Raw genomic sequence first — 26762 nt, forward strand, 5'->3', positions numbered from 1 at the left:
TCACACTACTTACGACTTGAATTTAAGAAGAAAACCAAAACCTCTGATCTTTGGAAATCTCTTGTCTTAAAGAGCAACTATCATAATAACTATATGTAAAATATAAATATCTTAGCCATAGATATCTGATAAATATGTGGTATCTAGTGCATATTTCATATACTTGCCTCTGGAGTCGCTAGTGCTTTCACAGCATTCAGATCGGATCCTGAGGAGAAGGTATTTTTTGCCCCACGAACAATGAGACCTTTCCCCTCTGTCCAATTTTCCAATTCAATCACTTTTTCCAGGAGTTGTAGCATCATAACACCTGCCAGAGAGAAGAGGGGGAATCAAAGCAATTTGATACTAGAAAAAGAGAAATAATTTAGAAACCATCAACTGTCACATAGGACTCTTAGATCCTACGTTTTACAATATTAACTGAATATTTATCAAATGTCTTTTGTGTTGGTATCATGGGATATATACAAAAGAGGTGTATTTGACAGTCCCTGCTTTAGAAGTTTATAATACGTTAGTAATCTCTCTCCTTTTCTCTCTGTCTTAATTAATAAATCACACAAATACATGGTTAGATAGAAAATGAGAATATATGATACACTTCCTAGAAATAGGAAAATTAGAATGAATAAAACACATGGTGGTAAAAAAATATATATATTTCTTAAGGTAAAAGTCAAATATAGATCTGACTTCATAGTAGTTCACACTGTTACAGTCAACAAGCTCAACAAGGATTATAAAATCAACAAGCTCCTAACAAAAATTATGCCAGTATTCCTAACTCAAATACAGTATTGCCCCAGAAGACAGAGATCTCATAATCTATCGGGTATATGGTACACAAAACAAAGGTAAGATTCCTATGCTATTCACATGAAAACTATTATAACAGGATGTTAGTTTAGGAAAGGGATAGTACTTATCATCTTGTTCCACAGTTGACAAACTATGCTCTAACCCAAGGCATACTATAAAAGGTTGCCAATAAGATAACTACCAACCATCAATTCTATGATTTATAAATTAAATTTTTACCTTAGTATTATTCCAAAATTCTTTGGAGCCTCTTTATAATGGACAAATTTAAAATGGGAACAGCAGGGACTATAATTCTTATCTGCAGTGATCACACAGTTGCATAAAGTTCATAATGCTATTAATGATTAAGCTTACTCTTGCCTCTGCTTAAGAAAATGATTTACAAGCCAATATAAAGACCACTCTCTTTCACCATACACAAAGATAAACTCAAAATGGATGAAAGATCTAAATGTGAGACAAGATTCCATCAAAATCCTAGAGAAGAACACAGGCAACACCCTTTTTGAACTCGGCCATAGTAACTTCTTGCAAGATACATCCACGAAGGCAAAAGAAACAAAAGCAAAAATGAACTATTGGGACTTCATCAAGATAAGAAGCTTTTGCACAGCAAAGGATACAGTCAACAAAACTCAAAGACAACCTACAGAATGGGAGAATATATTTGCAAATGACATATCAGATAAAGGGCTAGTTTCCAAGATCTATAAAGAACTTATTGGGGATCCCTGGGTGGCGCAGCGGTTTGGCGCCTGCCTTTGGCCCAGGGCGCGATTCTGGAGACCCAGGATCGAATCCCACGTCGGGCTCCCGGTGCATGGAGCCTGCTTCTCCCTCTGCCTATGTCTCTGCCTCTCTCTCTCTCTCTGTGACTATCATAAATAAATAAAAATTAAAAAAAAAAAATTTATAAAAAAAAAAAAAAAAACTTATTAAACTCAACACCAAAGAAACAAACAATCCAATCATGAAATGGGCAAAAGACATGAAGAGAAATCTCACAGAGGAAGACATAGACATGGCCAACATGCATATGAGAAAATGCTCTGCATCACTTGCCATCAGGGAAATACAAATCAAAACTACAATGAGATACCACCTCACACCAGTGAGAATGGGGAAAATTAACAAGGCAGGAAACAACAAATGTTGGAGAGGATGCGGAGAAAAGGGAACCCTCTTACACTGTTGGTGGGACTGTGAACTGGTGCAGCCACTCTGGAAAACTGTGTGGAGGTTCCTCAAACAGTTAAAAATAGACCTGCCCTACGACCCAGCAATTGCACTGTTGGGGATTTACCCCAAAGATACAAATGCAATGAAACGCCGGGACACCTGCACCCCGATGTTTCTAGCAGCAATGGCCACGACAGCCAAACTGTGGAAGGAGCCTCGGTGTCCAACGAAAGATGAATGGATAAAGAAGATGTGGTTTATGTATACAATGGAATATTACTCAGCCATTAGAAATGACAAATACCCACCATTTGCTTCAACGTGGATGGAACTGGAGGGTATTATGCTGAGTGAAGTAAGTCAGTCGGAGAAGGACAAACATTATATGTTCTCATTCATTTGGGGAATATAAATAATAGTGAAAGGGAAAATAAGGGAAGGGAGAAGAAATGTGTGGGAAATATCAGAAAGGGAGACAGAACGTAAAGACTGCTAACTCTGGGAAACGAACTAGGGGTGGTAGAAGGGGAGGAGGGCGGGGGGTGGGAGTGAATGGGTGACGGGTACTGGGTGTTATTCTGTATGTTAGTAAATTGAACACCAATAAAAAAAAAAAAAAGAAAATAAAAAAAAAAAAAGAGGAGCTAAAAAAAAAAAAAAAAAAAAACTGGCAAAGATTCTGTATTACAAGGTTCCAAAACCTATAATATAGTCCCCATTAAATTAGGGACACTACTCTGGAATATAAACCCCATGATGTCAAGAACTATTAATTCTCTTTGCTGTTTTCTGAAGTAGCCAATAATGAAGTGGTTTCACAATGATGCTAATTGTTAAATATTATTGATTCATAAGTATCTAATGCAGCTATCCTTTCTAATTGCGAATTATGACCTAATTAAGATTGTAGCCCTATCCAAAGATGTCCTAGATGTTTCAGAAATATAGTTCTTGTTCTCAAAAGACTTATAGTCTAATAGCTTTTTACGAAAAAAAAAAAAACCCACTTATTAGAGTAAGAATAAATCTATATAAGTAAATATGGACTTTCAGTCATCCCTAAGATTTAAGCTTCTAAAAAAAAGTAATGCTGGTTTTGAGTATGATACATCTATACTAGAAGTTAATCTTGACTCATCTTTTTGACTTTGTAAATTAAGGGTTAAGAGTTGGAAGGAAGGGGATCCCTGGGTGGCTTAGCGGTTGAGAGCCTGCTTTCAGCCCAGGGCGTGATCCCCTGTGATCCCGGGGTCTGGGCACCCACAGGGAGCCTGCTTCTCTCTCTGTCTGTGTCTCTATCTCTCTCTCTCTGTGTCTCTCATGAATAAATAAATAAAATCTTAAAAAAAAAAAAAAAAGAAAAAATAGATTTGAAAGGAACCTTAAAGGAGTGCCTAGGCTGGGTAATTTTCAAACCAGGGTATTGGGGTTGTGCGATGTGGCTCACTTATCTTCTCCTAGACCAAATCAAAGCACCTCTGCTCATATTCACTTTAAATATTAGCCATGAAATGAATATTGGTTTCCATTTGAATAATAATCTTTACTAATATAAATTCTTTGTAGCTATTCAATAGTAATTTAAAACAATTAATCTAGTCTAATTCTCTAGAACAGTCTTACTTTTCTAATGTTACTTATCCTAAACTAATATTAAAATTTGTTTTTGGGATGTCTGAGTGACTCAGTGGTTAAGGATCTGCCTTTGGCATGGGTCATGATCCTGTAGTCCCAGGATCAAGTCCCACATTGGGCTCCCCGCAGGGAGCCTGCTTCTCCCTCTCTGCTTCTCTTCTCTCTGTGTCACTCATGAATAAATAAAATCTTTAAAAAATGATTAAATAATTTGCTATTATTCTCTGAACCAATTAAAGGTATGGAGATGTACTGTCCAGTAAAGTAGCCACCATCCTCATCTAGCTTTTGAGCACCAGAAACGTGCCTAGTCCAAACTGAGCTGTGCAATTAAGTGTAAAATACCAGATTTCAAAGACTTGGTATGATAAAAGGAAAACACATTATAAATAAGTTTTCATATGAGTCACATGTTGAAATATTTTTGAATATACTGGATTAAATAAAGTATGTTAAAATTAATTCCACCTGTTTCCTTCTACTTTTTATTTTTTTATTTTACTTTTTAAAAACATGGCTACTAGAAATTTGTATTTACATATGTGGCTCACATTTGCGTTTGCATTATACTTCTATTGGATAACACTAATAGAGACATCTCTGAACTATGCTGAGAGGAAAGAAAAGTCATCTTGTGTTTTAAAGATCCACCACTAATAATTTACAAAGTTTACAGTCTACCAAATTATGTATATGGGTATGAAAATTTATTGAGACATTTTTTAGCACAGTATTTCAAGTATTATAAAACATAATTTATCCCCATGAAGTGCATAATGGACACTCTGAGCGTTCAAACATCGCCAAAGTCATCCTTACTGGGTAGTCAGCAAATGTTAATCATTTGCTCTTACATAGTATCATCAACCACCAGTGAGTTACATCACTGACAAACAGAAATTGCTAAAATCACCCTGAAATATGTAGGAGTGCTAGATACTCAGCAGTGTTACTCATTAGCTCTTGCATGACGTCATAGTAGTATAATTCAAATTTGCACTTTGGCACAAAATTACAAATGACCACTATCCTAGACTTTTGGGTCCCTCAAATGTGAAATTTTTACATGCTCCTTCTATTTGCTAGGCAGCAAATCCAAGTGTCAGGGAAGGAGCAACACATAGGCAGGACAGTGTTTTCACTGATTACTGGAATTACACGGTTAAATGACAGTCTTATTTCAATACATAGGGAAAAAAAATTAAGTAATTTTTTTTCATTTATAAGTTTTTCTCTTTAGTTTTCAAATATTTTTGAAAGCTCCTTCCCTTTGTCTCCCAGTGACATCAGCTCAACAAATGAAGTCATTACGGAGTTAGTAACTGTCAATGGAAAAATAATCAAGGTTAATTTGAAAGTTTCCTTTCTATCAACAACCATATTTACGGATTTTAAAAAATTTAAATATTCAGAATTAGTTTTAAAAAAGTGTTCCTGGTAAAGTGATGGTTTTGAGTGTTCTCTGTATGTATGTTCTAAGAATACCACAACTTTCAAGAATTCCATCACCAGAGTAGAGATAAAAATGTGATAGCAGCTTAGAGTTAGTGTCATTATTTAGCAAAAGAAAGACCTCTATACCTGAGAAAGCATTCATTTTACTTGGGTTGTTCAGGGTAAGAATACCAATGCCACTGTCTTCCTTCTGAAGGTCAACGGATCCACCAGGAAACTGTTGAAGTTTTTTTTTTAAATCTTCCTCATGGAAGCCATGAGATGTATTATAAAGAGATAATCCTGTTTGATGTAGTAATTTTGTCCTTACAGACAAAGATGATGTCTTCAGAAGATTTCCTGCCATTTCTGGAAAATAGAGAGAAATATGCAGTAGTCCAGATGAATGCTTTTCTAATATTATATGTTAATAGACTTTTTTTGTTTAATTGGGACCACTTCCCACTTCTAAAGGCACTCTGAGGAGACAGTGGGTATGGAAATCCTTTCCTTTTCCCTTTCTCAAACCAAATAATTCACAAAGTATACCATTTCAGTACATCGCTGAGAGAAGATGATGTATTACAGTACATTTACTGGTATCCAATACACCCAGATGGTTGACAAAAATGTTGCTGTTTTGTGTTTAGCACCATCTCTGGCCTCCTGGTAAGTCTTTCTCATGATAGGAGTTCTTCCTCCAACTCTTTAACTTTTGCAAAATCTAAGAATAAATTCAGTCCAATGTCCCCTTGGAAACAGTCTCTATGCAGAAATGTTACAAAAGTAATCTTATTCTCTAATAGAAATTTCATTCTTAGCATTATTCTTCCTTATGCAGTGCTTTCATAGAAAAAGCTGAGGAATATGGGGAAAGAAATAGGAATGTGTGCATGGCATGCTTAAAAATGCAGAGAGTAATGCTGAACTTAAGGGTTTAGATGTAGATTCTCTGGTCATTGAGCACATCCAGGTGAACAAAGCCCCCAAGATGGGACGTAGGACTTACAGGGCTCATGGCCAGATTAACCCATACATGAGCTCTCCCTGCCACATCGAGATGATTCTTACTGAAAAAGAGCAGATTGTTCCTAAACCGGGAGAGGAGGTTGCACAGAAGAAAAAGATATCCCAGAAAAAACTGAAGAAACAAAAACTTATGGCCTGGGAGTAAATACTGTACAGAATGAATATAAATAATTTTTTTTAATTAAAAAAAAAAAAAGGAATGTGTGTATGGTTTCCTGTGCTCCCCAGAATTTTGTTACTCTTCTCACTTTATATATACAACCTGGATAATGTCATTTCTGCCATAATGGTTTTTGCCGTATGTAAGCATTTTTTGTTGACATAAAACATTCAGAAGAGTATACAAATCACAAATTATAGCTCAATGAATTTCACAAGGTAAATACATTCAAGTCAATGACACCCAGATTAAGAAACAGAATGTGATAAAAACCAAAAACCAAAAAAAAAAAAAAAAAAAACCATGAAGCTCAGAAGGTCTATTGTGTCCTTTCAATCACAACTCCAAATAAGAATGATAATTACCCTGACTGGGACGCCTGGGTAGCTCAGCAATTGAGTGGCTGCCTTTGGCTGCTGGTGCGATCCTAGAGTCCCGGGATCGAGTCCCACATCAGGCTCCCCAAGGAGCCTGCTTCTCCCTCTGCCTATGTCTCTGCCTCTGTGTGTGTCTCTGATAAATAAATAAATCTTCAAAAAAAAAAATAATTACTCTGACTTCTAATACCCTAGATTAGTTTTTTGTTTTGTTTTGTTTTTTAATTTTATACGAATAGTATAGATTCTTCTGTCCCTGGTTTCAACCTTTTGTGACATCACATTAGTGTCTAAATGGCCCATTCCTCCCACTGCTGTATTTTATTTTATGAATACACTAAATATTTTATTTATTTATTCATGAGAGACACAGAGAGAAAGAGAGAGAGAGAGAGAGGCAGAGACACAGGCAGAGGGAGAAGCAGGCTCCCTGTGGGGAGCCTGATGTGGGACTTGATCCCAGGACTCCAAGATCATGGCCTGAGCCAAAGGCAGATGCTCAACTGCTGAGCCACCCAGGTGTAGCAAGGTTTTTGTTTTGTTTTTCAATAGCTTCTACTAATAAAAAGATCAAGTCCAATGCTCATTTTCATTGGGCCCTTATTGATATCTTGAGTCTCTCATAACATCTCTACCCACAGTATACATCGACACCAAACAACTAGAATTCCACAAATTTACCTTGCCATTTTACATTACGACATCCCCAAAATAATGTCTTTCCTTCTTCACTGACCTAGTAAGTACCTAATCATCTTTAAAAACTAAATTCCTGGGATCCCTGGGTGGCGCAGCGGTTTGGCGCCTGCCTTTGGCCCAGGGCGCGATCCTGGAGACCCGGGATCGAATCCCACGTCGGGCTCCCGGTGCATGGAGCCTGCTTCTCCCTCTGCCTGTGTCTCTGCCTCATTCTCTCTCTCTCTCTCTGTGACTATCACAAATAAATAAAAATTTAAAAAAAAATTAAGAAAAACAAACTAAATTCCCAAATTTCCTCCTTAAGTGATTTCCTAAGCAGAGATAATTATAATTATTCCTTTTACTTATCCCATCCCAAGATAGCATATGATTACATTTCAACATACTTTACACATCATTTTAATGTTATTTTTCATTTGCCTTTCTCACCAGACGGAAGCTTTCTGAGAGTAGTTCTCTAAGGCACATACCCTGTGTCACTAGTGCCTAGTATTAGTGCTCAACACAGGTACTTGAATGCTTAATGAAAATAAATCATCAGGTTGGCAAACGGAATGCCGCAAGCTTGTTTTATACCTTTAGAAATATCTCTACTACGTGAGTTATAAAATGGTCTCAAAAGCAGATGGAGAACAAGTCATCTAAAAAAGATTACAATATGATCTCTCTTCCACTTTAAATTGTTTCACCTTCAAAGGACACTTCAAAGACACTGTTAAAGTGTCTCAGCAGAACACTTGCAACTGTGTAAGTATCTAAAAATATTACACAGTGGAAAGCAATCCCCTACACAGATATACTTTAGAAACTTGGTGTTGAACAGTGTTTCAAAATTTCTTCAATAAGATAACTTTGAATACCAGTATCAAGGAGACCAAAATGTTCCTTAAATCTCCTCTAAAAGACTAAAATGTAATTCATATTAGATACAATATGACCTAATGTGCTGTGATACATGGTAGAGAGTTTAACAAAAAGAATGATAGTGAGTGAGGTGCTAGTTGTCTTTGAAAACACCACCCAAGAATAAGACCTTGATGCCATTTTTCCAATAAAAAAGGTGTCCTAACTTGCTATCCTAAGTGCTGCGGCTCTCAACCGCCGCAACTTTACTGTTACTGTAAAGTTCCTTATGGTCTTACTCTCTACTCCACAATTTATCCTCTTTCTTCCCTACTGGAAGGGCACTAACTAGTAAATATCAAGGCTAACAAACTGACATTTCTTCCATGTTTTAGGAGCTTAGTTTATCAAAACACAGTCTCTTGGGACGCCTGGGTGGCTCAGGGGTTGAGCGTCTGCCTTCAGCTCAGATCGTGACCCAGGGGCCCTGGGATCAAGTCCTGCATCAGGCTCCCCACAGAGCACCTGCTTCTCCCTCTGCCTGTGTCTCTTCCTCTCCCTCTCTGTGTCTCTCATGAATAAATAAAATCTTTGGGAAAAAAAGTCTGTTGTGGTTTTTTTTGAAAAAAAAAAAACTTTCATTTCTGAAATGAAATGGTACAATCTACCAGACTTGCCTCTATCAATAAGACAGACGCCCAGGCGCTCAGGAGCATCGATGAGCACCAACAACCGAGGCCACCTTTAAACATTCCTGGTGGTTAAGCGGTGTCGTCTCTGCCTTTACCATTAATCTCTCCCAATTTTCCATATGGTCAATTTCAAAATTAGTTTCATAAACACTCTATTTCTTTACGTAGAAGATTATTAAACAAAGAAATAGTGTAGTGGCTACATAGGCGTCTGAAGTCCGGCAGGTCTGACAACTACTAAAGAGTCCTTATTAGAGGTAGGGCTATTTCTTAAAAACCAGTGTACAATCAGAAACTAGACAATAGAGAATTAGAAATGAAGCTCCTGCCTCCAGTAAATTAAAAAACTCTTACAGGCAGGACTGCGTCTTATTCACAGCCTTTAGCATACAGTTTCACATTTAATATTTGTGCAACTAAATGACCTCCAGTGTGGTTATTACTGTCTAGGGATTACAGTACCTACCCATTAATTTTTAAACTAAATATAAAATCTCTATTTGCAAAATAGAAAAAGTTTATCTCACTGTTGGGTTTCTAGGAAATGCAAGCCCAGGATATGTAGCTACAGCCGTGCAGGTGTATGATTTCCTTTTCACATTTACAAAGTGGCTTTGCATACAACATGATCTCTATTGTTTCACTAATAAAAATATTAATACTTTTTAAGAAATGAAGTGACAAATAATAAGACATCACTCTATCTACAATACGTATAGCTGGCAATATATATTTTACAAGGATCTGATCAGTAATGTTCTTTGTCCTTTAACTAGTTAACAAGACTTTTCTCACAAGAGCAATCGTAGGTCAGGTCTAGCCTATCACGTTCGCTAACTTTCTCAGGATGAGAGGTAATTTACCCTGTGATACTGAGGTTAATACGAGTGACTGTCAGTGGCAAACTTAGAGAACCCGAGATCTGACCTATTTTTGCCTCACCTTCACCTTCCAAAGGAGGACGCTGGTTTTGAGCCAAAGTCCAGTAATGCAGTGCAGAGCTTTGTGTACTAGACAGAAAAGTGAAACAACTTGCCCTGGAACTGCTGTTATTTTGGTTTTTCTTAGTTCTGTTCTCCCTCTTTCACTCTAAGAGGCTTATGTAGTAAAAAGAACCTGGGGCTGCCTTTACCTCGTACCATCTGAAGATCAACTAGAGCAGGGCTCAGGGTTCCTTAGGCCTGTTTCTAGTCTAGGGAAAATAAGCTCTCAAGACCACTCATCAGGTCAGTTCATGAAACTGAAAGGTGCATACACAAAGTCAGAGCCAATGGCAATATGCCCAAACTTGCTTTGCCTGGATTTGCTCTGTGCATGTCGTGCCCCTGGAGACGTCAGACATAGAATGGAAAAGCAATGGAAACTCAGCTGAAGCTGAGGTCCTGATCTTTTCCATATTTACCACGACTTCAACATTCAAACAAGTACCAAAAAAAAAGTGATAAGAACTTCAATGGCTATTTTGTAAAACTAAATTTGCCTGTTCTCCACAATATTCTGTTTAGGGAAAAGAACAAAGAGTTAAACTAGAAAATAAGGAATAAGGCTTACAAAATGATTGGCCTTTTTAAATTATTTTTGTGGGATAACAAAATGAATGAACAATATGCCCTCTCTTCTGTAAGGAGCCTGTCCCGTACTCATACGTCACCTCTCCAATATCCAACAGCAAAAGGGCAAATTGTGTGGACGCCAGCAGATCTATGATCACCTGACCTTTAAGTCCTTACAAAATTAAATATACACATAACTAATACTTTTGCCTCATTCGACATCTTTGATATGATTTTTCCAAGGAAATCTTATAATAAACACTGCAAGCATCCTTCTATGAGTTCCATTTCTTCTCTCCTTTCCCATTCCTATTCCCCTTGCACTACGAAGTCTCCCTTCTGCTCTCCTCTCCTTCTGTTCCTTTGTACCATGGAGGAGCAGCACAAAAACTCAAGGCCATTGCTTAGGCTGACTAGGTTTGCCGACCTCAGGTTTACAGACCCAATTCTGGAAAGTTGGTAAAAGCCTAGTAAGTACACTCTCACGCCAATTCTAAACCCAAAGAGCAAATTAGACAAGAGTCCAGTGTTAAGGAGATGGCCAAGCATCGGCCACTCTTAAACCATGATGGTATCTGATGGTACCAAAGGGCTGAGGTTCAGATTCCAGGTAAGCACGGGGTTAAACAATCAGCATGTTGCGTTTCTTCCAGAACCACATGGCAACGAGGAAGTTCTGATGAAATCCCGAGTTTGCAAACTTTCCTCGAGATAAAACATACGTCTAAAATCCGCCGTGCATGATGCTTTGCTGCCCTGTCACAGACGGTCCCCGGCAGCTCAAAGAGCTGTCCTCCAAGCCACTGGAGGAGGGTGAGAGAGGAGGGCCTTGTGGACACCTGAGACCACCTGTGCTACTCTCTCCCGTTTTGATTCAAGCTCTGCAAAGGTTTTCAAACACTCTTCCCCTCCTTGCATGAGGAATAAGCTAGCTTTTCTCTTAAAAGCCACATACAGAGGGGATCCCTGGGTTTAGCACCTGCCTTCGGCTCAGAGCGAGATCCTGGAGTCCCAGGATCGAGTCCCACGTGGGGCTCCTTGCATGGAGCCTGCTTCTTCCTCTGTCTTCCTGTGTCTCTGCCTCTCTCTCTCTCTGTGTCTCTCCTGAATAAATAAATAAAATCTTAAAAAAAAAAAAAAAAAAAAAAAGCGGCATGCAGGGCTGCCTGGGTGGCCTAGCAGGTTGAGCACCTACCCCGGGCCCAGGCTGTGACCCTGGGGGAGGGGGTGGGGGGTGGTCCTGGGACTGAGCCCAGCCTCAGACCCCTGCTCACTGCGGGGTCAGCTTCTCCCTCTCCCTCCGCCTCTCCGTCCTGCTCCTGCTCTCTCTTGCTCTCTTATCAATCAATCAATCAATCAATAAATAAATAAATAAAATAAAACCTTTAAACGAACAAATCTTTCCCCCCCTCCCTGGAAAGCCACACATAAGCGGTTGTACCATCTGCCTGAATCACGGAATCCACAAGTGAACACGAATGCATATACTCCCACAGCCGGAGGAGCAGGTCCTAAACAACAACAACAGAAAGCCGCCACGATTCCAGACCGCCTCCACGCGACCTGTCTTTCAAGTTCCCATTTCCCTTTCCACCTACTCCTACCGTCTGCTTGCACACTATTTTCATTAAGGCTCACATAATCGGTTTAAATTTTTTTTTCTTTTTTTAAGATTTTATTGGATTTATTCACGGGAGCCACAGAGGGGGAGAGAGAGACAGAGAGGCCCAGGCAGGGCGCCCGCCGGGGCTCGACCCCGGGACCGCGGGGTCACGGCCCGGGCCGCCCCTCCTCTCCCCTCCCCCCCACGGGGGGACCCGTCGCCCCTCCGGCCGCGGCCGCAGCCTCCTCCCACCGCATCTCGCGAGGCGAGGCGAGGCCCCCACCGCGGGGGGGGGCGGGGGGGGGACCGCGGGGCGCGGCCGCAGCATCACTCACCGGGCCGCGGCTCCATCCGCCCGCCTCTCCCGCAGGTCAGGCAGTGGCAGGTCCAGGCCGGAGCAGCTCTTTTAAGCGGTCCTCCCGCCCCCCGCGGGTTTCACAACCGCGCTCCCCGGGCCGCCCCTCTGACCGAGGCCCCGGGCTGCCCCCGCGCGACCTGCCGGGTCCGCGCCTCCGGCATCTGCAGCGCCCGCGGCTGCTCGGGGCCGAGGTAGGAACCGCGACGGGGCGGGACCGGGGGGGGGGGTCATTACGCAATCAGCAACTTTTTTTTTTTCTTTTTTTCCCTCCCTCCGCGAGGCCCCGCTGAGCTCTCTCACCACGCAAAGAATTTAAGTGACACTCTGGGATCTCACGTCCTCCCCGCGCCGCCCGGCAGAGGGCACTGGGCCTCCGCGGCCACCGCCGCACACAGCGCCCCCGCCCCCCCCACTACCGCTCTGCGCGCCCTCCTTCCGCTCCCCTCCGCCCGGCTGCGCGCGGCCGCCACCGCCCGTCCGTTCCGCCCGCGTGTCCGGCTCCCGGCCGCGGGCACCTCCGACGCCGGAAGTCCCGCCCAGGCGCGCTTCCCCGTTCGGGGGGCCGGCCTGGGGGTGGTCTGCGGAGGGCACCGGATGGAAGGACCGACCGCGCTGACTTCCGGGGCGCGGGGCTGGGGGCGCGGCGGAGCGTCGGCCTTCGGCTCCGGGCGGGACCCCGGCCACGCGGAATCGAGTCCCGCGTCGGGCTCCCCGCGGGGCGTCCGTCTCTGGGTGTCTCGAGAATAAATAAGATCTTAATTTAAATAAATAAATACGGGGACCCCTGGGTGGCTCCGAGGTTTAGCGCCGCCTTCAGCCCAGGGCGTGACCCCGGGGTCCCAGGTTCTAGTACCGCGTCGGGCTCCCTGCATGGAGCCTGCTTCTCCCTCTGCTGTGTGTCTGCCTCGCTCTCTCTCTTATGAATAAATAAATAAAAATTTTGAAAAATAATAATCAGGGACGCCTGGGAGGCTCAGCGGTTGGGCACCTGCCTTGGGCTCAGGTCGTGACCCCGGGGCCCCGGAATCGAGTCTACGTTGCGCTCCCTGCGTGGAGCCTGCTTCTCCCATTGCCTGTGTCTCTCTCTCATGAATAAATAAATAAAATCTTTAAAAAATAATAATAAAGGACGCCCGGGTGGCTCAGCGGTTGAGCATCTGCCCTCGGCCCAGGGCGTGACCCCAGGTCCTGGGATCGAGTCCCACGTCCAGCTCCTTGCACGGAGCCTGCTTCTCTCTCTCTCTCTCTCTCTCTCTCTCTGTCTCTCATGAGTAAATAAATACAATCTTAAAAAAACAATCAGGGCGGCCACGGGTGGCTCTGCGGTTGAGCACTTGCCTTGGGCCCAGGTCATGACCCCGGGGTCCCGGGATCGAGTCCCGCATCGGGCTCCCTGCATGGAGCCTGCATCTCCCTCTGCCTGTGTCTCTGCCTCTCTCTCTCTCTTATGAATAAATAAATAAGATTTTTTAAAAACAATGATAAGGCGCACCTGGGTGCTCTGCGGTTGAGCACCTGCCTTGGGCCCAGGTCGTGACCCCGGGGTCCCGGGATCGAGTCCCACGTCGGGCTCCCTGCACGGAGCCTGCTTCTCCCTCTGCCTGTGTCTCTCTCATGAATAAATCAATAAAATCTAAAAAATATATATATAAGCAGTTAGTTCTTGAACATGTTTTTCTGCGTTATTGAGCGGGAAAAGTATTGGTGGCAGGACCCGCGGGACGGGCTGCGGGCCTTGCCGGGACGGGATCGGGTGGGGACGGCGGGTCACGCGGGAGGACCGCGGCCGCAGAGGCCGAGCCCGCGGGGGGCGGGAGGCGCGCGGAGGCGGGGTGCGCAGGCGCCGCAGGGGTGCAGGCGCGGGGTCGGCAGGGCGGGAGCTACCTGAGCCCGGGCTGCAGGGGCGGCAGGCTGGGCGGGGCGGGGGCCTGGTGCTGTCGGGGTGCAACCCAATGTGCCTTTGCGGACTGAGGCGTGCAGACCAACTATTCAGGCCTTATCTTTTTTTTTTTTTTTTTTAGGCCTTATCTTTTTAACAAGCATTTAGTCACTTGCGAGTTCTCAGAATTTTTTTTAAAGATTTTATGTATTTATTTATAAGAGACCCAGAGAGAGAGAGGGAGGGAGGGAGGGGCAGAGACCCAGGCGGAGGGAGAAGCCGGCTCCATGCGGGGAGCCCGATGGGGGACTCGATTCCGGGACTCCAGGGTCATGACCCGAGCCCAAGGCAGATGCTCAACGGCTGAGCCACCTGGGCTGCCCCTTATCATTATTTTTCAAAAAGTTTATTTATTTATTCATAAGAGAGAGAGAGAGAGAGAGAGAGGCAGAGACACAGGCAGAGGGAGAAGCAGGCTCCCCGCAGGGAATTCGGTATGAGACTCAGTCCGGATTCTGGGATCACGCCCTGAACTGAAGGTAGACACTCAACTGCTGAGAATTAATTTCAGAATATTTAAAATACATGAAATTTTTGAACTCCATCAAAGTGGCATTACCGATATATGATTTGGTTACCTTTTTGAAATCAATTTTGATCTCCAACAATGTACATTACAAATGATCGGAAAACAAAGAACATTTTGACTGAGTTGTATTTACCCTTTAGCAGATAGTGTTTGTGTGGTAGGCACTCAAATCTGTTCATGTTCTAATCTCTAGAAACTGTGAATAAATTACCTTAACAGGCAAAACAGACTTTGCATATGTAGCTAAGTTTAGAATCTTGAGATAGATTACCCTGGATGATCTGCATAGTTCTTGGCCCAGGACGGTCTAATAAGACACGGCCAAAGTGAAGCTCATGGCCTCTAGACACAACAAGACTACCCAACTAGACGATTCCTGGAGACAAAAGTAGCAAGTCACTTTGTTCTTGGAACTTAGTAGTCAGGACCCAGAAAGTGTACCAACCAACTAAATCATTATGCATGAACTTATGCAGGCTCTTGGTTGAAGGCTCTTAGTTGTTTCTCAGCTGTTGTGGAAGAGGCACTTTTCCACAAAGTATGGTTTCACTGCTAGATTCACTTAGATCTGGAGTAGGATATTGGAGAGTCGTATGCTTTTAAGATACTTCAGCTAAAGTGCAGATATTTCTTTTTGAGTAGATGTTCAACCAAAGAAGCTTAATACAATTTTACTAAGTATTTTGGACACCTCTCCTAATAAGATGTCAATATATGGCATCCCTAAAACTCTCCTCTAAGGCTAACAGGAATGATGCTACTATACTCTGCTCATTTCTTGGTGGTTATGTGGTCTTCTCAGTTGCCCATTTTTATCCACTTTGGGGTGGACAAATGAGCCAGGCTTTGTGGAGTCTTTTGTGTAAAAAAACTTACAGACAAGGAAAGCCAATAAGCTACTGACCAATGGTTTAATACCAGAAAAAGACAGACTTGGAGCTAGAAGAAGGGTGTTGCAGACTGGGGATCACACAGTAAGAGCAAAATAGGTGAATGCAAGAAACTTGCATCCTATTTTCTGTTAGGAATCAGCCCATAAGAGAACTTATAGGGAAAATTTTCCCTTGCTTTCTAATGGATAGCGTGTGTACCAAAGAAGCAGGGGACAGAGAAAGAATGCTGCTAACTTTAACTGATTTTGTAGTGGGAGTGGAGGGCTGAGCAACAAATCTGATTAGGGATTCCAGTGGTTGTTTCCTACAATGCCGAGAAGAACTGATTTTGTCAGTGGTTGCTCATCATCCAGCTCCAGACTTAACCATCTGGCAAAACTGTTAGATCTAATGAATGACTTCAGCAAAGCTGCAGTACATGAAATTAGCATACAAAAATCAGTACCATTTCTATATACCAAAAACAAATTTTCTGAAAAAGAAATAATTCTATATCCTGTAGCATCGAAAATAATAAAATATTTAGGAATAAATTTAATGACGTGAAAGATCTCTACTCTAAAAACTGCAAGACATTGATGAAAGAGATTAAAGAAGTCACAGATAAATGAACAGTATCCTCTGTTCATGGACTGATGGAATTAATAATTCTTAAAGTATCAACACTCCCAAAGCCATCTATAGATTTAATGCAGTCCCTATCAAGACTCTAATGGCATTTTTTTAGAGAAGTAAAAAAAAAAGAAAGAAAGAAAGAAAGAAAGAAAGAAAGAAAGAAAGAAAGAAAGAAAGAAAACTCCTAAAATTTACATAGAACCACAAAAGACCCCAAATAGCCAAAGAAATCTTGGCAAAGAACAAAGCAGGAGTCATCACACTTCCTGATTTAACCCTGTACTGTAATGTTACAGCCAGCAAAATAGTATGACACTGGCATAAAAAGACAAGGACCTTCATAGTAATTTTTTTTAATATGAGACCTAAAGCAGAGCAACAAAATAAAAAATAAACAAGTGGAACTACATCAAACTAAAAAACCTCTGCACACAAAAGAAGCCATCAAAAAAATGAAAAGACAACCTGAAAAGGAGAAAAAAAAATATACACACCCTATGTATCTGGGAAAGGGTCAATACCCCAAATATATAAAGAACTTATGCCACTCAGTAGCAAAAACAGAAACAAAAACAAAAAGAAATCCAGATAAGACCAAAAATGAGCAGAATGCCTGAAGAGATATTTCTCCAAAGAAGATATTCAAAAGACCAATAGGCACATGAAAAGATATGCAACATCACTAGGCACTAGGAGAGTGCAAATTAGGGACGCCTGGGTGGCTCAGTGGTTGAGTGTCTGCCTTTGGCTCAGGGTGTGATCCTTGTCCAGGCATTGAGTCCCACATCAGGCTCCCTGCATGGAGCTTGCTTCTCCCTCTGTCTATCTCTCTGCCTCTCTCTCTGTGTCTCTCATGAGTAAATAAAATCTTTTTTTTTTTTTTTTTAAAGAGTGCAAATTAAAACCACAGTGAGCTATCACCTCATGCCTATAAGGTTAGAATAGCCATCATCCAAAAGGCCAGAGACAGCCTGCTGGCATGACCTTGGGCACTGTTGGTGGACCTGTAAATAGGTAAATGGAAAACATTGTACCACTATGGAAAACAGTGTGGAGGGTCCTCAAAAAATTAAAAATAAAAATAAAAAATATAACTGCCATTTGATTCAGCAATTTCACTTCTAGAAATACATCCAAAGGAAACAAAAACATTATATATGTATGTATATATATGTGTGTCTCTTATGGTTTGTTCCCTTTTCTCTCTTTTTCTTCCCCCCTCCTATATGTTCATCTGTTTTGCTTCTTAAATTCCACATATGAGTGAAATCATAAGGTATTTGTCTTTCTCTGACTGACGTATCTTGCATAGCATAATACACTTCAGCTCCAAAAACATGATTGCAAATGGTAAGATGTCATTCTTTCTGATGGCTGAGCAATATCCCCATATATATATATATATATATCCCTATATATATATATATATATATATATATATATGTATATCTTCTTTTTTTTTTAATACTACATCTTCTTTGTTCAGTTGATGGACATTCGAGCTCTTTCTATAGTTTGGCCATTGTTCATAATGCTGCTATAGACATTGGAGCATGTGTATCCCTTTGAATCTGTATTTTTGTGTCCTTTGGGGTAAATACCCAGTAGTGCAATTGCTGGGTCCTAGGGTAGCTCTATTTTTAATTCTTTGAGGACTCTCCACTCTGTCTTCCACAGTGGCTGCACCAGCTTGCATTCCCACCAGCAGTGTAAGAGGGTTCCCACATCCTCAGTAGTTTTTTGGGTTGTTTAATCTACCAACTTTTCTTTTATGTTTGCTGATTCTTTCTTCCACAAGTTCAGATCTATGGTTGAGCTCTGTAGTGATATATATATATATATATATTTGGTTATTGTGCTTGCAACTTTATAATTTCCATCTTTATTTTTAGAATGTCTTTTTCCTTTTTTTTTCAAGACTTTATTTATTTATTCATGAGAGACACAGAGACAGAGACAGAGACACAGGCAGAGGGAGAACCAGGCTCCCTGCAGGGCACCTGATGTGGGACTCGATCCTAGGACCCTGGGATCACGCCCTGAGCAGAAGGCAGGCACTCAACTGCCGAGCCACCCAGGCATTCCTCTTTGTCCTTTTTGATAATGTCTATTTGAAGAGACATTATCATGCCTTCCTATAGATTTTTAAACATAATTTCCTTCAATTCTTCAAAGATATGATAGCTGCTTTGAAGTCTTTGCTATAGTCAACATCTGGACCCTCAAAGTTTCTGTTGCTTTCTTTTTTTTTTTTTAACTGTACATGGGCCACTTTTTTTTAAAGATGTATTTATTCATAAGAGACACAGAAGCAGAGACACAGGCAGAGGGAGAAGCAGGCTCCATGAGGGGAGCCCAATGTGGGACTCGATCCCGGGTCCGTAGGATCAGGCCCTGGACTGAAGGTGGCACTAAACCGCTGAGCCACCCGCGCTGCCCCATGGGCCACTTTCTTATGTCTTTGTATATCATATCTATTTATATTTCTTTGACTTTAAATTTTAGATAACATATTGTAGTAACTCTTGATATGATTCTCTCTCACCCATTTGGTGCATAGTATTGTAGTTTGCTTGTTTATTTAATTACTAGTGGTAGTATTTTAGTTTGAAGTCTCTGATGTTGCTCCTGAGAGGGCACATCTTTGTGCTTGCAAATAGTTACCTGGGATGATAATGGTTTAGGAGGACGCTCTTTAACTGCCTCTTTCCCTGATCATACCCAGATGTTAGACTCCTTTAATTGCTGGTTGATCTACTTTTTTGTTTTTACCATTCCCTTGAACTTAAATTGGTACACACTTTGGCAGTTAAAGTTGGGCCTCATTTTAGAGGTGGTTCTGAAGCCAGTGTATGATGATTGCTCTGACCCCACGGTGATTTTCTTAGGTGTCTCTTTCTCTGTTTCTGTCTGGTAAACTTACTGGCAAACTTTTTGATTTGTCACTCTCACCCCCAACACACCTCAATTGTTTTTAAGAGCACCCTTAGCTTTCCCACGCTGTGCTTTACATAGAATTAGTTCATTCCGGAGACCTACAGAATTCTCTGTTGTAAAGACCTATCTTTTTCTTCTATGAAAAAAAAAATCTCTGAACTGTGGAACTGGAAGTCGAGATTTCTCTAAGTATGGTACCCTTCTTTTAGGAAGAGGGTACTGATGAGAGGCGGTAGCCTCTGGCCCTCTTGGCTGCCTCTCCCATAGTGGAATTTCCACCCTCCAGATGACCTGATAGAAGAGAAATCAAAGTCTCAGTCTCTCGACCCCAACATTCCTATTCTGTCCTATGAATAGGGGCTAGGTGGGAAGGGAGGCTTTGACTTCTCATGAAGTCACCTGGAATTTAGGCCCTATAAAATGTAGCTATTGTATTTGATAATTGCTGGCAGGCTGTCCCTTGCACAACAGTTAAGCCACAAGGGAGCCCTATGTTCTTGGCTGCTCTTGTCTGGAGTGAAGTTTCTTTCACGCTAAGTATCAACAAAGAGGGGAGGGAGGAGATTGTGATTCAGATGCTCCAGATTCTCATTCTTCTTACTGAGTCTTAGTAGATTTTCTTGAATAAATGTGTATTTATTTATTATATGCCCTTATGCCAAATGCCATATACATTAATAGTTGTAGCTTTTGGGGGGGCACCTGGGTGACTCAGTTGGTAAAGGGTTTGCCTTCAGCTCAGGTCATGATCTCCGGGTTTGGGGATGGAGCCCCGCATCAGGCTCCCTGCTCAATAGGGGGTCTGCTTCTCCCTCTCCCTCTGCTTCTGTGTATGCATTCTCTCTCTCTCTCTCTCTCTCTCTCTCTCTCTCTCTCTCGAATAAATGGATAAAATCTTTAAAAATAAATAAATAAACAGTTGTGGCTTTTTAAAACAACTGTTACCAATTATGCTTATTTGGCTGGAGATGGATCCATAAACTCCTGGTGCGGCCATACTAGAAATGAGACTCCTGAAACTGATTACTTTTGAGACAGTAACTTTAATTAAATCGGGAAGAAAGAATAAAAATGATTAAAAACCCAAAGGGTGGTGATGAAGTGAAGGCAAAGGCTATAGACCACTCTTCTAGCTGTGTTGATGCAAGGTAGGGTAGCTAAAAGAGCTCGGACAAGAAGTATGGGGCAGAGGGTTGTTTTTTGGTTTATTTTGTAATGAAGGCAATCTCTTTGAATCTCTATGTATTTTGGTGTTGAAAGTAATAAAGAAGTAAGAAGGCTTGACAAGGGGGGAAACAGCAGTTTTTCCCCAAGTAGAAAAGGATGGAAACATTAATTGGAAAAGCCACTGTGTGTCTTTTGATGAAAGGAAGGCATTACAGTATATTTTGAGATGGAAGACAGGACAGATAAAGTACATTCTGAAATATGGCTCTGATCTTGCTAAAGCATTGATTCTCATGTCTACAAGGGGATTGCACATTAGTATTTTCCAGGGCCTTTTGTTTGTTTGTTTGTTTTGTTTTGTTTCCTCAGAAGCAGGCCTTAGTCTGAGGATTCAATGCAAGCAGATTTTTGAAAGTCACCAGGAACAAGATGAGGTGGAGGGAAGCGCACGAGGTGTCAGTAAGCACGCTACCACAGAAGGAAAGTAGAGCCTAATCCCCAGGAAAGCTCTGGAAAACAGTGCAAAAGCCATACTACAAGAAGTCTCCCTTCTAAGAAAGGAGGAGAGCTGGAGTATGTACAGTCCCACACCAGTGACTCAGTGATAGGTGACCCTGGGGATGTCCGTCTCCTACCGTCTTGACCTGATGTCAGCTTCAACAAAGTGAGTTTTGGCAGCCTGAGGGGAGCTCTTTGACAAAGATTCAAAAACCAAGTATGGCAAATTGTGCTGGCGTGTGTGGAAATTAGAGACAGTACACCGACAGTGCCTATTACTTTTTCATGCCAACTCACCTCTACTCTTCTCTTTCCTTAGCTACTGCCCCAGATTCTGCTCACCCTCGTATACGGCAGTACTGAGAAAAGGTGTGTCTAGCCATGCCAGGGAGATGCCTCAGGATTAATAGCCTCAGAATATTGGTTAAAGACCATGGAAGTCAAATGAGACAGTTTCCACTGAGACTGAATGGAGCCCTTGTGGGACTGGGAGACTAGGGAGGGAGAGAAAAACATTTCTTAAGATTTCTTTTTTTTTTTTTTTTTAAGATTTTATTTATTTATTCATGAGAGGCAGAGACAGGCAGATGGAGAAGCAGGCTCCCTTTGGGGAGCCCGATGTGGGGCTGGATCCCAGGACCCTGGGGTCAGGACCTGAGCCGAAGGCAGACACTCTACCGCTGAGCCACCCAGGTGTCCCACTTCTTAAGATTTCTTCAGAGAATATGATGATGAGTCTGCATGAAAAGAATTACGTTTCCTGAAATTGAGGTGAAAAGATTGCAAGAATTTCATGATATTCAGTCAGCACTATCTCGACGTACAGTAACATCAGATATTCTAAGGAATAGAAGTGAAGAGTGTGGGTGTGATAATAATCAGTTTATGGACTGGTTTTGTAAGTTAGTGGAAGGTTAAAGAGCCTAGGGACTCAAAAGTCCTAGAAAAAAAGAGCAAAGGTGAAGTGTGAGCATGGAATTAGGCTAAATAGAGAGGGAAGAGAAGCCAAAAGACACCCTCATGTACTGAAAGATTCCAGAAGGGGAAAGGAAACCAGAGGCTATCTGATGGCTAAGCTTAAGTGCAAGAAATAGAGGAGGAAAACCGATGTGGAAGAAAGAATCTAGATAAAGGTAGAGACTTGGGATTGAATCTTCAAAGTGGAGCAGTTCAGGCTTGTCAGACTGAAGTGAAGTGAAGATGAAAGGTTTTGGAAATAGGGAGCTTGAGAAATTATGAGACCAGGCTTTCTGATGAGTCATTTATGTACCTAATGGCAAGGAGTCAAAAGCAGAAGAAAGCCCTTACCTTAGTATCAAAGTCATAAAAAGAGAGGACATGGGATGTTTTATAACCAGGAGATATTACAGTAAAGATCTGGAAAGGATGGCATAATTTTCAAAATTACGAAAAAAAAATTTCAAAATTATACATCGTGTGTCAAAATTATTTTGATATTTGACACAGATATAATGTTTACAACTTTAGTCTTTCTGATTCACGCAGAGGAAACTCAATCAGGACGAAATTCTTCTTTGGTTTCAACCATTATTTTAAGATTCGCCTACTGGCATGATAACATTTTAAATGTTATACTAAGGTTCTATTCAGTAGAATTAGACTGTCACCTGAGAAACTTAGTTGAGAGCTGACTGCTCACCCAGTGAACAAGGCATGACACTGATTTCATTTATAGATGAGGAAATTGGGATCAAGTAGTTAAATAAATTGCCAAAGACCTCCCAGCTTCTAAATGCAAAAGTTATCATTGGAGCCCAAATCTTGTGGGTTATTATTTTTTTATAGTGCTTCAATGATTGCTATGTTTCTCTTTTGTATCTGTACTGCATACTGAGCTATATATTTTTTAAATGCTCCCTCCATTTGGTTTCTTATACCATTTTTAGAGCTTCTTCTACCTCATTTTTTCTTTTTTTTTTTTTTAAGATTTTATTTATTTATTCATGAGAGACGTAGAGAGAGGGAGAGAGGCAGAGACACAGCAGTGGGAGAGGAGCCCGATGTGGGATTGGATCCCAGAACCCTGGGATCATGACCTGAGGTGAGGGCAGATGCTTCACCCCTGAGCCACTCAGAAGTCCCACTTTTTTTTTCTTTTACTCAGATTTATGTCTGAGTGAAAGAAGAAAGGGCATTTTAAGTCTGCCAACAAATATTTCTGCCTGTGTGGCAACACAACCAGGTCCATGTAGAGGAAGGGAGTGAGCAGGGGATCCTTGGGTGGCTCACTGGTTGAGCATCTGTCTTTGGCCCAGGGCGTGATCTGGAGTCCTGGGACCGAGCCCCACATTGGGCTCCCTGCATGGAGCCTGCTTCTCCCTCTGCCTGTGTCTCTGCCTCTCTCTCTCTGTCTCTCATGAATAAATAAATAAAATCTAAAAACAAAAAAAAAAAAGAAAGGGAGTTAGAGGGTTCAAGGTTTATATTCCCAGGGTTGGGTTCAGTATTCTTAATTCCTGTCTTATATTCCTGTGCAGGTCCTGAGTCAATTTGCCCTCAAATTCCTTTCTAGGTCTGGCTCTATTGTGCAAAAGAATGAACTCCACTGCCAGTTGGTTTAGGGCCAATGTGGAATAGCAGGGAGAAACTGAATGGTGAGGGGAAGAGGGTTGACATGCTCTGTTCTATCTCCTTGACAGCTGTGCCCTGAGCAGCAGCAGTTGTGTTTCCTAATGTGACTCCAGCTCCCGAGGGGTGATGGCCCCCTGTGTTCAGATAGTGCAGCCTCTACCTTTTGTCCCTTCAGGCTGAGACAGGGGGGAAACACTGGTTCGCCAGTGTTGCTTGCCTCTGGATGGCCTGGATGGTCTGTTGGGCTTCTTAGTTTTTCATCTCCTTTTTTTTTTTTAAAAAAAAGATTTTATTTACTTATTCATGACAGACACAGAAAGAGAGAGGCAGAGACATAGGCAGAGAGAGAAGCAGGCTCCATGCAGGGAGCCGGATCAACCACTGAGCCACCCAGGCACCCCAGTTTTTCATCTCCTGTGTAACCATCCTCCAGCAATAAAGTCCTGCTGTTTTACAAACTCAGGTCGTTTTTCATATGATAGAATTTTTATGTGGAACTTAAAAAAACAGAACAAACAAATGAATAAACAAACAAAAAGCAGAAACACAGTCATAAATACCGAGACCCACTGATGGTGGCCGGAGGGTTAGACAATGGATGGGGGATGGACAAAATAGGTGAAGGCGCGTGGGGGATATAGGCTTCCCGTTTGTGAATGAGTAAGGCAAGAGGATAAAATGCATAGCATAGTCCGTGGTTCTATAATATAGTCCATGGTATTATAACATAGTTGGATAATGTCGTATAATAGAGCCCATGGGTTTATAACAGTGCGGTCTGGCAACCGACAGTAGCTCCTACACTGTGGAGAGCATAGCATGTTGTACACCTGAAGCTGATGCATCATCATGTGTCAACTATATTTCAATTTAAAAAGATGCATTCGGGTAGTTTTTGTTTTCCTGATTGGCTCCCGATACCCAATGTACTTTATACGTCATTATAAAGCTCAGTGCACTTGTGATTGGATAGTTAATAGATACACATTTAATAAACACACTCCATGCACTTGTGAGTGTATATTTAATACACACAGGTCTTCTTAGCCAAACTCTACATTTCATGAGGGCAGAGACCATGCCTATATTTGAGTAATTGCTGGATGAGAGGTGTTTAGTTATTATTTATTGAATAAATGAATGGATGAATAAGATGTGCCATAAGGTCTTTTTTTTCTCTCCTCAAAGCACCTGTCATCTCTTGCTCTGGAATAAGAAGGTAAAATAACAACAACAAAAAAAGAAGTTGCTCTTATCAACGCACCCTCCTGTCATCCAGGAAAAGTCAACTCACACACAAAAATCGAGTAACATCTGCCCAAATGGTTAAAATAAAAGTGGAACATATGTAAAAGACTGTGCGAAACCAACTTGAGAAGCTGACAATGGGGAGGTTAAACCTGTTGCGGCTTCATAGAACCAGAGTAAACCAGTGAGCGCTGAAGCAGTTTTATTTTAACTGGAGGGCAGCCCTGGTGGCCCAGCAGTTTAGCTCCGCCTTCGGCCCGGGTGTGATCCTGGAGACCCAGGATCGCCTCGGGCGGGCTCCCTGCATGGAGCCTGCTTCTCCCTCTGCCTGTGTCTCTGCCTCTTTCTGTGTGTGTGTGTCTCATAAATAAATAAAATCTTTAAAAAATATATTTGAACTGGAAACTTGTTCCTTCCTGTCATCTTTTTCTGCCAAATGGTTTGTATTTGAATGAATCAGACCAATGGCTCAAACGTATTTGGAAGGCGCGATCAAAGTCAGTAGGAAAGAAGGGAGGATGCATCTTGAAATTTCAGAAATCTTAAAAGATGCATTAATTTGTAAGGGGGCAGAGTCATGTGTGCGCTCTCTAAAAGTCACAATCTGAGCAGCTCCTGGAGGTTTTTCAGATCTGTTTTCACCACCGAGGCAGAGCTGGCTGTGGATCTCCCTGACTTTTATGGACCACCTTCTAGCCTCCTTTATGAGGGTAGCAGGAAGGCAGCAGGGTGGGGAGAAAGGGAGCTAGGAGTTCAATCTTTTGCTTGCCATGGTCTTGAGAAAATAACCGTTTGAGTTCCTACAAAAAGAGAATGGAAGAAAGTGAAACAATACTTGAGGTAGGAAAAATAATCTGGCCAGCACCGAAAAATAATGAGCTGGAAACGATCTCTGTGTGTAAAAAAGTTGCACAATATAAAATATTTCTCTGGAACCCAAATTCTTTTAGGTAATATATTTTAAATGCTACTCTGGAATGTTCTTACCATCCACTTAAGGGGCAGAGAACTTCCAGCTCTTTCAATTAATTTATTTATTCATTTTTAAAGATATTTATGTATTTATTCATGAGAGAGGCAGAGACGCAGCAGAGGGAGAAGCAGGCTCCACGCAGGGAGCCCGACGTGGGACTCAATCCTGGGTCTCCAGGATCACACCTTGGGGTGAAGGCAGGCGCTCAACTGCTGAGCCATCCAGGGATCCCCCCTATTTTTTCCAGCTCTTGTAATTTAAACAAGAATATAAACTAGGTGCGCTACGTACAACCCAGAGGCTAGCACACCTGCAGCACGGCATCTACACACAGCTTCAGTGTGCGGCTGCACTGGACACACTTAAAACAGGAGCCCGGAGGCAATTGAGGGACACACACACACACACACACACACACACACACAAAGGCATTTAGTAGTTTGTTGTTTACATTTCTAATTTTAAAGCATTTCCACTTTGGCTTATCCTAAAACTCAACCGGACAAATCAAAGTCCTATAATGACTGCTGGCTCTGCTTGGACTTGCAAAGCAATTCGAAACACCTTCCGAGTCTCTAGAGGAGAGTAGGCAATGGCCATTCAACCTCCTTGTGGCATATATATATATATATATATATATATATATATATATATATACACATACCACACATCGGAGAGGGTAAAAAAATAGAGGTACCTTGCAGGTAAGGCATGCTCGGTGTGTTCCAGGAGGATTCCTCATCAGCGAGTTCCTTAAGGTGCACGACGGGATGAGGGGTGGGGGATAAGGTGGGTCTAATTGCCTGGGGAACTGGAAGCATCTTCCCAGGTCTCATAAAGGACTCGGAGGAGAGGGGAGGGAGGGAGGCCGCCCCGGCCTCCAGGAGGGCATCCCTTGCACCCAGGCCTTGGAGTCCTTGCAGCTGCTTCCCCTGCGGTGTGGCTGAGCCCATCTGCCTGCTGCCTGCATCTCAGGCCTGGTCC

General features: G+C 42.1%; 1 protein-coding gene and 1 long non-coding RNA gene across 7 annotated transcripts in view; one reads left to right on the plus strand and one right to left on the minus strand.

Annotated features, from left to right (window-relative positions):
• Positions 1 to 26499, minus strand: part of ECHDC1 (ethylmalonyl-CoA decarboxylase 1) — a 61118-nt gene extending 34619 nt beyond the window's left edge. The window contains exons 1-4 of one of the 6 annotated variants that reach the window (XM_049115359.1): positions 12688 to 12781; positions 11410 to 11530; positions 5221 to 5442; positions 168 to 310 (exon numbers count right to left, since the gene is read on the minus strand). In XM_049115359.1, coding sequence (XP_048971316.1) covers positions 168 to 310; positions 5221 to 5440 — 363 coding nt within the window. In that variant the 5' untranslated portion in view covers positions 5441 to 5442; positions 11410 to 11530; positions 12688 to 12781. Of the gene's footprint in view, positions 1 to 167; positions 311 to 5220; positions 5443 to 11405; positions 11531 to 12364; positions 12505 to 12687; positions 12839 to 26475 lie in introns of those variants that run through there. The other 5 variants (XM_025422969.3, XM_049115352.1, XM_025422966.3 and 2 more) reach the window with 5 other exon arrangements.
• Positions 12448 to 25195, plus strand: LOC125755934 (uncharacterized). The gene is made up of 2 exons (XR_007413525.1): positions 12448 to 12578; positions 24746 to 25195. It is a non-coding gene; the product is annotated as an uncharacterized LOC125755934 (long non-coding RNA).
• Positions 26500 to 26762: the final 263 nt, after the last annotated feature.

This window comes from Canis lupus, chromosome 1 (genome assembly GCF_003254725.2).
Source record: "Canis lupus dingo isolate Sandy chromosome 1, ASM325472v2, whole genome shotgun sequence".
Taxonomy (NCBI): domain Eukaryota; kingdom Metazoa; phylum Chordata; class Mammalia; order Carnivora; family Canidae; genus Canis; species Canis lupus.